The sequence below is a fragment of the Ixodes scapularis genome, unplaced genomic scaffold (genome assembly GCF_016920785.2).
Source record: "Ixodes scapularis isolate PalLabHiFi unplaced genomic scaffold, ASM1692078v2 PGA_scaffold10__122_contigs__length_95168666, whole genome shotgun sequence".
Classification (NCBI taxonomy): Eukaryota; Metazoa; Arthropoda; class Arachnida; order Ixodida; family Ixodidae; genus Ixodes; species Ixodes scapularis.
In genome coordinates this window covers 60,302,608-60,316,838 of record NW_024609836.1, presented here as the reverse complement: position 1 = coordinate 60,316,838, position 14,231 = coordinate 60,302,608, and the positions used below count along the sequence as shown (strand labels likewise).

General features: G+C 46.4%; 1 protein-coding gene across 1 annotated transcript in view; it reads left to right on the top strand.

Annotated features, from left to right (window-relative positions):
* LOC120841809 (EH domain-containing protein 3-like) overlaps positions 1–9,696 on the top strand; it is a 44,638-nt gene extending 34,942 nt beyond the window's left edge. Inside the window, exon 2 of the mRNA XM_042288477.1 lies at positions 7,854–9,696. Within this exon, the coding sequence (XP_042144411.1) occupies positions 7,854–8,555 (702 nt within the window). The 3' untranslated portion in view covers positions 8,556–9,696. The remainder of the gene's footprint in view (positions 1–7,853) is intronic.
* The last annotated feature ends 4,535 nt before the right edge of the window (positions 9,697–14,231 follow it).

Genomic DNA, 14,231 nt, shown 5'->3' with positions numbered 1-14,231 from the left:
CCGTCTGAGAGTGAATAACTAAAGCGATAACATTAGGAGAACTCTAATACGTTTTAGGCGCGAACTATGGGTATAGCTTGCTTGTAATATAAAGTAATCATATTTATTTAAAATTTATTTATTTTTCTAAAAATTGACAAACATGCCTGCTCGAACGACAAATGGCAAACTTTGGAGGTCTGTATCTCATGAAATAATTTAATCATTATGATATAATTTGCAGATATTATTCTACTAATATATAGCTAATATTTAAAAAATAACTAAGGTATCTGTGTGATACAATAGTTAGGATATATTTAGTCAAACATGGAAAAAAAATCAAACAAAGAAAAATTCCGATGCGAATAAAAAAAAAACACCACCCTCGATTTTTTTTAAATTTAAGTAACCTGTTATACTCTATTTCGGCATTCATTTCCATTAAAAACATGTTGCATCATTTTATTGAGAAAGAAGATACAACTCCCCAAAGTAGGGTCCTTTTTCAAAGCCTACACTTAGCAGTGTTTTATACAAGAACTGACTCTGAGTTCCAGTTTCATGAAACCAACACACATCTTTTATATATTTTTATTCAGATGAGGCCAATGATAACTAAAGAAATCGTTCACACACTTAAATTAAGGAGAAACTACTGTGTACAAAGAGGTATCATATTACGGACTAGTGATCCGAGAAAAGATCATGCAGCCATCGGCCACTAGGAACTTTGTTTACTTTATTCTCCTGCGACACTATATGCTATTCCCTCTTCCGCTCTACCTTCATCTCTCTCTCTCTCTCTCTCTCTCTCTCATATATATCCCTGATATATATCCAGAACAAAAACATGTTCAAGCATTCCCTTTCTGCGTGGTAGTGTTCTGTGGCTAGCAAAAATCATTTCCTCGCTAAGCTCACGATTATGGCAAAATAGTTGCCGGAAACCGCAGACGACACTCGTCGCTAGTTCTGGCAAAACGGCCGATACAATCTTTTTTTCGCATTTCCCCGCTCGCTGTCAAGGACAAGGGGGTTCGCTTCAACCAGCAAAACATGGCCGCCGACGCCTGTTTACTGAGCAGTCATGCCTGTCGCCATCTCACTCGCTGGCGTCACGGGCGATAATATCAGGCACAAAGGGGCACACCAACCGGCAGCATTATCCCCAAATACTCGAGCCTCGCGTAAATACATAGAGTGTAAACGCTGTCGCCATGTTATCGTAGTAAGACCGCCCCCCCCCCCCCCTCCCCCAACGGGGGACTGCAGTACGCGACGGCGTACTAACACAACGGCGACGATATCGACATCGCGGGCTCCGAATTTTCCCATAGTTCTACTCCACGGGCATTTCTCGAAACGCTTGATATTGTGTACGCCCGCCTGGAAGGATTTCAGGCGCGTAGTTAAGATAAGGCGGTTCTCCGCGGCAAAAGAAAGCAATTTCACAAAAGCTTAAAAGCGGCGGCGACGCGTGTGCGGTGAACGCTTGTAGTTTTGGTGTAGACAGGGTGTTGTTCTCGTTGTTGACACCAGCCGGCGATAAGGCACTGCAGGCGGTAGCTCAGTACAGCAAGGGCTAATCCGAGTGACCATCAACGTAACCCCACCGCCAACCCCTCGCGAACCGGTCGCCGACATGGCTCAGGCTGTGTCATGAACCACGTGGTAGAAGCTCGGGTGCTTTCATATCAGCGCGTGGAGGGACGACAGTGCGATTCCGGAAAGTCTTTTTCGAAGGCCGCTGACCACAATTTTTTGTCTGGAGACTTTCCCTCTTTCTTCCTTTGACGTGGATCAAGCTTTGCCGACAGCCTCAGTTGTGACCTCTCTTTTCAAATGTACGTTTGCAGTGAGTGAGCTCCTCAGCCTCGGACTTGTCACTTGTGCACCCAGTAGTTCTTTCACTTGGCAATTATATGCCATCAGTTGGGGTTTAATTTCTATTATTTATGTATACATTATGAAGACGTCCTGGAGCTCCGAACGAGTGTTTTGTGCAGATTACTTTTGCAAATACAAAAAGACTATACCAAAGCAGCGGAATTTTCGAAGTGTTGGCGAGTTGGACCTAAACTCGTTGAAGCAAATTCTTCCGCCTGACTGTTCCACCAAAGTGAGTGCGACGTACTACCTTTGCTACCATTGCTTCATGCACATCACTAAGGAGATCTCGATGCGAAGCTCAGAGTAGTGCCCTGACATATTTGTGCCAGCTGAAGAAGCAACTGAAGATTTAAATCGCAGCATACTACCTACAGATGTGTCGCCGCTGAGACAACCAAGCGTCGTAAGAAGTCGGGACAGGCCTGCCTATGTCAAGAGAAAGCAGACAGAACTGGAGCAGGTTGCTGTCAAGAATATACGCTCAAGGCTACGTATTGCGTACGACAGGGACGCACCATCGGGGTCGTCCGAACCAACATGCTCCACATGCACTGAGTGGGTGGACAACTTTCGGCAGGCCTTTGAAACCGCCACCTCTCTCCGGGAACGTTGTCAACTGCTTACACTCCTGCCGTCAACACTGACGAAGAATGAGGTTCAAAAGATGATTCCACAGGCCTCAATGTACCTCATCAGCAAATCCCGAAAACTCAAGGAAAAGCATGGCGTGTGGTATGAGCCGGATCCTTACACGAGGTGCAAGGTGAGCCCTGAGAACCTGTCTGCTGCGCTAGAGTACTTCACGAAAGACGAGCTACAATGTTCGCGCCAAAGTCCCAACCAGAAGGATGTCATCTCTGTCATGCTCAACGGGTAGAAAACGTTCGTGCCAAAGCGCTTCATGACACGCTCAATACGAGAGGCCTTCCGTATATACAAAGACAAGCATCCCGATTCCGGCGTTGGGCTAACGAAATTATATTCGTTGCGCCCTAGATGGGTCCAATGTATTCCACACCAGGAAGTGTGCGTTTGTGTGCGCTGCGCCAATTATTATCTTTGTATTGCCGCTCTAGAGAACGTTACAGGCTCAACATTCAACACTGGTGAAATGAACTCGGCATTTCTGTGCGAACCAGCAACAGAACTGTGCCTTCAAGGAGACTGTGATCACTGCCCAAAAGGCCAGTTTCTTACACTCCAGGAACTTGATATCCCGGAGGATGAAGAGATTGTGCTTGCAACATGGGAGTCCGGCGACCTTGTGAAAAAAACTTTGGAACCTGAGACTTTCCTAAAAGTCATCCAAGTGACGGTTGGAAGTTGGGTACTTCACAACCATATCCGGCAAACGCAAGGTAAAGCGATCTACGATGAAAAACAGTGCATGCAACGCGGGAGCATTGTGTTTCATTTTGACTTTGCTGAAAACTGGACCATCGTGCTTCCTGACGAAGTGCAAGCATATCACTGGAAAAAAAAAAAAACAAGTTTCGATATTTACATGTGTAGTGACGACAAGAAAATCTACAAACAGCTTTGCCATCATCAGTGAGGACCTGTGTCACGACGCCGCTCACGCTTGCTTGGCTCTAGAAAAAGTGAAGGAGTGGGTTGAAGACAACGTTGCGATATACTCGTACGTGACGTACGTAAGTGACGGCGCCGCCAGTCATTTCAAGAATCGCTACCAGCTTCACCAATTTGCAAAGGACGATTGCCCACAAGCCCAGTGGTTATTTTCTGCATCTGGACATGGGAAAAATGTATGTGACGGAGTTGGCGGACTCGTGAAGCACCAGGCCACGCTGAACAACCTGAGAGAACGTTCAGTAAGCGCAATTCAGACGGCCAGGACAATGGTGAGCGTTCTATCAAAGAAACTGAAAGGCGTGCATCTTGTATATCTGAACGAAAATGAGGTTGTTCGGTATCGTGAACAAAAAAAAGAAGAGTGGCTGACGGTGCGCGCCTTCCCTGGCATTCAGTCTTGGCACGCGTGGCGGCTCAGCAAGTCATCAACAGAAGGGACCTGTGACGTATATGTAGCACGGACAGTCGGATCTGCTTGGAAGCAACTTTATTAAATGGGTACAGCGAGGAAAACCTTAGCGTAAAGTGCCGAATTTGATTTCCCAAGGACTGCTCATTTTGAATGCAGGGACATCTTATTTATCACATTTTTCTTCACGGGGTATTTAACCTACTGTTTTTGTTGGTGGTTACTAATAATTTTTATCTGATCACTATAAAAAAAATCCCAAAATGTTATCCTCGAGCAGGATAAAATATATCGGCTTGCCACGATTCATTCATACACCGAGAGCATCGAAGCTGCTCCAGTTAGGCACTATGGCATCCGTCACCTGAAATTGTTTGTAATCGTAAATACACAGCCAACCTAAATATCTTACTATTATATCTTTGTTTTTGTGTGTGGAAGTAAAGTTATTTATTTTACTCTAGATGTAAAATATACCGGAAGGTACAACTTCACACTGCATCATCTTTTCTCAAATCATTAGTCTCTAATATGATACCACTTTGTACGCTTATGTAAAATGCTGTATATAGTTTCTCCTCCCTTTTACTGTGTGACCGATCGCTCTTTTTATCAATGACCTCATCTGAATAAATGTATATAAAAGATTTGTGCAAGTTTCATGAAACTGGAACTCAGAGTCACTTCTTGTATAGGACACTGCTAAGTGTAGGCTTTGAAAAAGGACCCTACTTTGGGGAGTTGTTTCTTCTTTCACAGTGCAATGATGCAACATGTTTTTAATAGAAATGAATGCCGAAATAGAGTATAACAGGGTACCCAAATTTTAAAAAAAATCGAAGGTGGTGTTTTTTTTTTTATTCGCATTGGAATTTTTCTTTGTTTGATTTTTTTCCCATGTTTGCCTAAATATATTGTAACTATTGTGTCACTCAGATACCTTATTTATGTTTTCAATAATAGCCATATATTAGTAAAATAATGTCTGCAAGTTATGTAATAATGATTAAATTATTTCATGAGATACAGATTTCCAAAGTTTGCCATTTGTCGTTCGAGCAGGCATGTTTGGCAATTTTTAGAAAACTAAATAAATTTTTAATAAATATTATTACTTTATATTACAAGCAAGTTGTACCCATAGTTTGTCCCCTCCATCAGTGCGCGTTATTGCAACTGTCCACCTCTCCCTGCCTTACGATTTTTCTTGTCTCCAAATTTTTTTTCTGGTCAAAACTAAGTGTGGATTCGTTTATACCAGACACTAGACAATGTCATATAAAAACATCAGTTGATTTAAAAATGTCGACCAGCCACCCTTTGGTCGATCTTATCTGAAATCACCCAGTAGGGAGTTATCGTAGACCGCGTTTCCCCTTCCGCTAAGTCCTCCGCAACGAAGAAGCCGCTACTGCGCCTGCGCGCCGATAGCCTTGACTGTAGAGTTCCGGGTACCGTAGCGGGTTGCGGAGAGCATTGCGGGACGGCGAGAACGATCTACGGAAACTCCCTCATATCGGCACTCCGTTCCCCGACCCGCTAGTGGGCGCCGCTGTCTTGGTGCTTAGAGCAGAGTAGAGGCAACACAATTCAAAAATGCGACTTTTTCGGCTTTAGACGCGGTCGTAGAAAGCTCAGCTAGTGATATCATTTCGCTCTGTCGCAAACCGTTCTAACATTTCTGAAGGACGGAAGAGCGTTTCCTGCGGTTTCAGATACAGCTTCAGATAACTGGCAACAATGATTTTCAGCGCCAAGATGACTGACTCTGAAGCGTGGCGTATTTAGTGATTCTAGTTTTCATCTGTGATGCTGTAGCAGCCTAAAAGTTAATAACCGTGAGCTCGCTCTGTACTCAACAGGGCGTCCCGAGAGTAGACCATAGCCTCCTCTATACTGTTGAAGCCTGCCATATTGCCACGAGACGCGGCCGCCTAAAGTGAAAAGGGAGAACGGCAGACAAGAGGCATGTAACCGGCGCCCCGCTGCGGCGAGACGCCGAAACACACTTTTCCCGAGCGATGGCATGTCTGCTCGTGCTTCTCGCGTTTCTCGGGGCTACCGCTTTTTTTTCTCGTCGTGTTTGAAAACCATGTTTCGGGTCCTCGCCGCTGCAAAAGCTGTGCGCCGACTACAGACTCTCCGAGATATGCTCTGTGCTACCAGATCCTCGCGCTCCAGATCTGCGACTGGGCACTGTATGGCTCCGTCGCCAAACTGGCAGGCTTTGTGAGTATAGACGAGGCTATGGCACAACCTATGAAGACGAACGAATGAGAACTCATGGAGCCAAGTGCACGGGCGTTGCAAAAGCGATGACGCGGTCGTGACGTATTCGTGACGTACGTGTAACGTAAACAGCGCGTTTTTTTGTTTTTTTTTTACGGAATCGGTGTTTATTGTAAAACTGACGATACACAGGCCCCATGGCATGCTCGGTTGCGTATGTGGGTAAATAAATACGTCGCTCGGAGTAGGCCGCGGTATTTATTTTTTCTAATTCTCGCTGGTATATTTCGCTTCCCTCGCTTTTTGTTTGGTTTCATCTTTTGGTGTTGTTTCGCCTGCGACGTGAGACAAGCAGCTTTTGTTGAGTTCTCCGTCAAGATCAAATAACCGCTTTTTTATATTTTTTTTTGTATCAAACTTTGCGGAATTTTTTGGTTTCCCCCTTCCGTTTTCGTTGGCGTCTACGGCAGTGTCAAGGCCTGTGCTCCGTTTCACGTTTCGATGGACCGCAACGGAGGCTACGAATCGTTCCGGCCAATCCGGCACCATGAAAATGCGTCACGTGATCACGCGTCCCCCGTAGGCCACGTGACACAGTCACGTCGTCCAATTGGCTGCGATGGCTCTCGTGTAAGCGTCCGTGCGGTCCGGCATAATGCAAAACGGAGCGCGTAGTTTGTGGTGGCCTTGGGAACGCAGGCGTGGACGGAATAACGATGGGGCCGACATTTCCTCGTGTAGGGGTGAGAGGGAGGGACATTGCTCAATGACGATAACAATTAACGCTATATTAGGTGGACTTGATCGGCTGGGCAACTGCACATTCACGTCCAAATCCTTGAAAACCCTGTACAAAAAAAAAGTTTTTTTTTTTTTTTTTTTTTTGCAGAGCGTTAGCAATTTTCTTTTTTAGGGGTGAATGGAGGTCAGTTATGCGGTTGTTCGTTATTTTAGCAAAACGCGCACGTTTCAGCAAAAAATTGTTTTTATATTGTTTTATCTGACGACCGATTTTTATTGGAACTAAGCATAAGCCTTATTTGTATTTAGGTTATGGGGGTGTGTATAGGGCTACCTGTCCAACTAAGATATAAACTTCCAAATAAAATTGTAAATATTGATTTTTTTTTTTTTTGCAGGCGCTTTAGGCATTGTTTTGAGTGCTAGAATTTTGTAGTTGCACCGTTCTTGATGTTTTCATTTACCGTGTTTTACATTGAATTGTATAAAGAGACTATCTTTAGTATCAAGTGATATTGCTTTGTCAAACGTTACAATATTGGTATGGTTGTGCGTGGTAGAAGAAGAGTGTGTGTGTTTTGCTCTTCTAAGTTTTAAGTGAAAATATGTTTCGCATATCCACGCCTGCTTTAGCCCTAAAAAGTCTGGCAGTTTTGATGAAGAAAAAAAAAAAAGCGTGGAGCCTTTTACACGATTTCTTTCTCAACGCTGTGGCATGCTCACCCACTGGCAAATCTCCAGCGTAAGCCATGATAATTTCGAATACTAATACCACATGAGAACCAGAACCACACTCAACGAGGAGGCATATGCGCTTCTCTTTGAGGATGGATGCTTGTTGATGGTTGCTCCTTCTTGATGATATATCCTTACCAATGATGCTTCTCGTTTATGATAAATCATTGTTGATGATGGGCAAAACGAACTTTGCCCCATTATGGCCAGGTCCTATCCAAACGCATTTGTTTATTGCTTCGCTAATGAAGTTTGTTTCCTCGTTGTCCTGCAGGTCCACGCCTACATCATCAGCTCGCTGCGCAAGGAGATGCCGTCTGTGTTCGGCAAGGACAGCAAGAAGAAGGACCTCATCAAGGGCCTGGGTGCCCTGTACGCCGAGATCCAGCGCGAGCACCAAATCTCCCCCGGGGACTTCCCGGACCTGAAGGAGATGCAGGAGAAGCTAGCCGCCCACGACTTCACCAAGTTCCACCTGCTCAAGCCCCGTCTGCTGGAGACCGTCGACCGGATGCTCGCAGAAGACATCGCCCAGCTCATGGCCATGATCCCGCACGAGCAGACGGAGCACAAGGACGAGACCGTGGTCAAGGGGGGCGCCTTCGACGGCATGGAGCAGAGTCCCTTCGGGTTCGGACGCGGCGAAGGCATCGACGCGGGGTCCCTGGAGCCCGACTGGATCGTGGCCAAGGAGCGCTTCAAGTACGACGAGATCTTCAGCGCTCTGTCTCCGGTGGACGGCAAGATATCGGGCGCGTCGGCCAAGGCAGAGATGGTCAAGAGCAAGCTGCCAAACTCGGTGCTCGGAAAAGTCTGGAAGCTTTCCGACCTGGACAAAGACGGCATGCTGGACGCGGATGAGTTTGCCCTGGCGATGCATCTGATCAACGTCAAGGTGGCCGGCCACGACCTGCCCACGGAACTGCCAGAACATCTTCTGCCGCCGTCCAAAAGGGGATTCGCGGCTCCTGTTTAAGGAAGGGCCGGGGTTAGAATCGGGGGGGTTGGGGAGGAGAGGGGGAGGGAGAGGGCAGGGTTTCCTCGGGAGGAGTGGCATACCAGGGTTTGAGGTCAAGACCTCCTAGACGCCAAGGCCTTAGGCCGGAAGTTTCGACGTCACCTAAAGAGGCAAACGTGCGTCACGGATTGCAGCCCAGTCCTGTGTCAGCATTTGGCTGGCACACGTCTTTGATCAGTGAGAAGGCGAGTCTGAGCCGAACGACGACGCAGCACTCGTGCTCAATGCGTGCCCTGCGCTGGCCTTTTTGAAGGTGACGTGAAAAGTTAATTCCTCTGGCCTTGTTACGAGGAGGTATTGGCAAGGGACACGGGCCTCGTGCAACTGGCCATGTAAAACAAAAACGTTTATTTCCTTGTTCTTTTGTTTCTTTTTCGTCTGAAAGATGATGTTCATCAGCCCTCAAGTAGAAGGTCTCTTTCTTGGCTCTTGCGTTTAGCTTGGGGATTTAGGGTAACCATGATCAGTTCTCTGGACACTACTGCAGGTACACGACGGTGCCTTCGTTTTCTTCTTGAGGACTCGTTTCACGTAAGCGTGTGCCACTGTGTTTTCTCCTGCCTCATCATAAATCAGAAAAAACTTCAATCGTTCTTTTTTTTTTTTTTTTGGGGGGGGGGGGGGAAGGAGGTGAAGGAGGTGTTGAAAAAGAGGAGACACGTGTCCAGCTTACGTTCCATATGGTGCTAAGGGATCAAAGCGCTACGACCCCCAGTCTCTCCCGGGAAAATCAGACTATTCCACGACGTGTTATAAATGTACCAGAGCTATAAGCTTCTGTGGCTGTTGACGTAAAGCTTCAGGCCAGGTGAGGGAGGGAAGGAGGGGGGGGGGGGGGGGGGGGTTAACGCTAAAAATGTACAGGGGGCTTTGAATTTGGCTACTACTTCACCAGGAATGCCGCTGGAGGGTGAAGATTCTGCAAGTGCCCAGTACTCACTGTACACGCTGAAACTTGCCTGGCTTCGGCGTCGGCATCGAACAAGCGGCCTTTGCCTCGACGCGAGCCAACTGCAGTTGGCGATTTTTTTTTTCTTTGTTGCGCCGCAAAATTTGTTGTAAGTAGGCCGAAGTTTTATACATAAATATATATCTGTACTATTCGAGTAAGTGTGACTTTTTACTGTTGCCTGGCAACCTTTTTGCTATTCACTTGGCGGGACGCTTGATACGTTCTAAGCGGCTGTCGCTTTGTTATGGTGGTAGTGTCTGAGCACTCGTCATAAAAAAAAAAAAAAAGAAGAAAAACGCTTGATAATTTGTTTGTGAACCCACCGGCACAACATGTTGCTTTCGTTTATGAAGCCAGCGGAATTCGTATCTTTTAGGGCGAACATAAATAAATGATGCATCAAAAAGGCAGCAGCACCTAACAAACTACTCGCTGCAGTGGTTGGTCGACGCGGCGCTTTCCACCACTCGCAAGCATCACTCCCAACTGAGCTATGGTAAAGGGGAGCTCATTCTTAGCCATCAAAGATCACCGCTGGTCAAACCTGGCATACAAAAGTGGGCTTTGTCCAGTTGCACTCTTATATAGAAACTAAACGAGGACTACCGTTTTACTCCGCTATTCGCGACTCCAGCGACCTATAGGCGGCGCCACCACCGAACAAACATGGCGGCTGAGTCCAGGTCGCGTCGGCTCGGCCGGGCCGCCTGAACAGGTGGCGCGTTCAATTTAACAGATTTTCTTTTGTTTAATGCCCAATTTTATAGCTATTTGAACTGAGACGGTTAGGTGTAGCCGGTGCACATAAACTCGCAGAGCATAGTTTTGTTTTCACGGTGTTTTTTGTTCTTTTCATGTCAAACTGTCGTTTCGGAGATTTCGTTCAAAACCGAAACTATATGGGCACTGGAGAGTCGGTAATATACTAAACAGTTTTGATCATCTAAGAAAAGCGGCAATGACCGCAGAATTCTTCCGCCGCCAGTAATTTTCAGCCAACTCGCTTGCCTCGACCATCCGACTAATCTGTCCGCGAAATCGAGCTTTTGTGCGTATCCGCGTTAAAGAAACAGCTCCAGTCGTCTGCTCGGTCAACAACACAGGCTGCACGAAAATTACGAAAATTAAGCAAGCGCTTCTTGAGCCAAGGAGCATGTTAACCCGCCGGCACCCCACTAAGCAGCTGATACTCGTATTTCAATTCAGCGCTCGTGTCTGTCTTGTTTTTTTTCTTTTGTCCTCGTCCAAAAAAGCGCTACCATGCCTTTGGCAACCCAAGACCAATACCAACTAGCCCAACATACAGCTTTGATAAGTTCAATTTAGGTTTTGTAGCAATCGAGAAGTCATTTTGACGAGCTGGTATGTATTATATTACGTACTAGGGGGGGGGGGGGGGGGGGGGGGGGGGAGTCCCACTAAAGCGGTATTAGTATATTCTTCGGGTTGAAATATGAGCTTAATTGACTAGCTATTAGGTGAACTACTGAATAAAAGTATATTTGACAGACAGAGAGATACTACCTAAACTTAGCCAAATGGTTCTAGTCGGCAGCACGGAGACAAACTCAAGAGAGCCTTCACTGGAGTTCACGCAGAACCTCTCCGCATTGAACTTTGCTTCGGATCCTGAACGGAGAAAAAAGTATTTTTTGTGGCCGGTCAACCTGAGCAATGTAGACATATATTGCTGCTGGCTTCGACGGGGGTATAATATAAATATTGGAGGCTTGATAGATCAAAATGCCGTAACAGCTTCTAACGTTGTGAGACGCGTCCTCCACCTTTTGAAATCAGAAAATTTCCGTCATTCATCATTTGCAGCGAGCAGGTTTTCCGGAATCAAGTAATTCCGAAATTAGCCCAACTCCTTCAGTGTGGTCCAGAGGCTTTTTCGGCGAAAAGCAGCCAAGATGAATAGCCAACGCACCGACCGGCGTGGGTGGCTCAAACTTGAAGCTAATGGAACACAACAAAACTCAAAAAAAGCAGCTATCGAACCTTCCCATTCACTTGACTGCAACATTGGTGTCCCCTCCAGTGAAATGCCTCGTCTGTCGTCCTCCCACTGTTCTACATCCTTACAAAGAAGCCCCTTATCAGTTACCAGGTAGTCGTCACTTTGAATGTGATTCGAGACAGACAAGAAATCAAAACGTTTTTACGCGATTCCTCCCCATCCAAGAAATCGAAAGCACGCGACCGTGTGTTGTGGAGTAAACGGGCTTTCAAACACGTGATGGAAGGAAACAATCTACGGAGGCTTCACCACACTAATGAACACTCAGGCAAACTTGAGAAATTTTCGGACCTTCGTCAAATTACGTTGTTCGCCACCACGCCGACAACACGTGTCCGCGAAAGCCACAAGAGACGCGGAGGGGCGCGGAGCGACCTGGACCGGCTGGTTCCCGGTTTTCCCGCTTGGTGGCGTCCGTTTTGCTGCTCAACTTCGTAAAATCGAATTTGGCGGTCCCGCAATGCCTGTTCCATATATGCGTTCTCGTGTAAATATCCTGATATGGTGGCGCGTGGCAGGGCAGCCAGAGCCTTCGCGGCTACCCGACGCAGTGTAACTTGGGGCCTGGACTATACCGGGTGAAACAAGGAGACGGTAGGCTCTTTAAATCGACCGGAAAATTCGGTTTCTTAACCTATCACGCTATATCTTTGTGCAGCGTTGCCCACAGATGGTGCATTTTTTTCGTAAAATTTGCAAAGAGCGAACTTACCTGAGGAAAAAGTAAAGAAAGAAAAAGGCTTAGCTCCTATGGAAACGCAGCGACGCCACCGGTCTGCAATCAACACGGCGCCGTTTCGCACGGTGGACAAGAGATGGCGCAAGCGGTCGCGACGCCAACTGCCGCCAACGAACGAGCAGACGACGCCGAGAACCGGCGTTTTTAGCAGACAAGGAACTGCAGTTGCTTGTTGTTACCGCGCCTGTTTTTGTTTCTGCAACTGTCGCCGTTTGCGGAACGCGCGCCGCTTTTGATTCGAAAAGATTGTCTGCTAAAAACGCTGGCTCTCGGCGCCGTGTGCTCATTCGTTGGCGGCGTTCGTTGCGCCATCTCTTGTCTACCGTGCAAAACGGCGCCGTGTTGATTGCAGACCGGTGGCGTCGCTGAGTTTCCATAGGAGCTAAGCCTTTTTCTTTCTTTACTTTTTCCTCAGGTAAGTTCGCTCTTTGCAAATTTTACGAAAAAAATGCACCATCTGTGGGCGACGCTGCACAAAGTCGTAGCGCGATAGGTTAGGAAACCGAATTTTCCGGTCGATTTAAAGAGCCTACCGTCTCCTTGTTTCACCCGGTATAATAGACTGACTTTTGAAGAGGGCTCTTTTGACGTGACAATCCAACTGTGTCGTTGAAAAACGGCAGGCAGCGGGCCACGGGCGGGGAAGGACACAGCTGGATGGTCGCGACCCAATTCGCTTTCCGCTTTCCAAGCTGTTTTTTTTTTTCACGACGAGAGTGTACGACTGCGTCGAACCGAATTCTGTTTATACTCGTTTCTGGGTTTTCGGCTGGCCATTCTTTCCGGCGCACATCTACGGACTAGAGCCGTGGTTACGCTGTGCCAGTACATCGTACAAGAGACAGTTTGCAGACACACTGTTCGAGGCGTGTTTCCTTTCTCCAGGGATGTAATTAATTCGTTATCGTTATTACCGATAAATAATTTAGCGGGTCTTTCTAAATTTCATCGAGACGGAAGTCCGCTAGATTTGACGGCTGCGTAACGGCGTTTCGTGACGCTGTTCCGTAACGTGACACTCGTTCTCGTGGAGACCAGTCCTACAGCACTGCGTAAATAGTCACTCGGTTATTAACACAAATTGGCTTAGAAGGGCCAGGGGGTGAATCATATTTTCTGGTTTCGGCTAGGTGGCGCAAGCTACCGCCTACTACCCGTTATAAAGGGTACGGCCATTAGCATCCATCCATCCAGCTATCTGGTCAAAAAATACTTTTTTTTTTATGCGGATTAGTCGACTTATCGCAAAGATTAGCCGCCCACATAATATCCGCCTGAAACCACATAAGTGTAGCTTTTACGTTTTTTTTTTTTTTTTGTTTTAACAAGTGTGTAACTATAAATAGCGATTTATTGCGAAAAAGAGGAGCACGCTCCGAAAGCATGACGTCACGGGGAACCACCGACGTCATGGTCGCCTCGCTGGTGACGCAACCAAGCAAACATGCCGAGCATGTCCTCGCAGCTGCTAAGCGGTTAAGGTTTAATTGAGATTCCAGCGAGACGATTGGAAAAGACCCTTTTCAAAGGTCCATCAAGCGCTGCAAAAGGTACAGTCAACGGCAATACAAGCTGACGCAGCCGAGCCTTAGCCGATAAAAAGGTAAGTAGGAAAAAAAAAAGATTTATAAAAGATCAAGTAAATCATAATTATTTGTTTTAAATCATGTTTGGTTTAAATCCCTAATCTAAAATGGGAATTCTTTAACCAAATATATATATTTTAACATGACAGATTGATGCATTAGGGAGAAAGAATTACTTTAAATGTAAAAAAAAAGTTTAATGCAAAGGTGCAAGGTGCAGCTGGACAAGAAAGACAATAATAATCCATGGAGAAAGGAAACAAAGGACAAACAGAAATCAAGATTTGTGTTTGTCCTTTTTCCTCTTCGTTTCTCTTCTTCGGGGATTATTATTGTA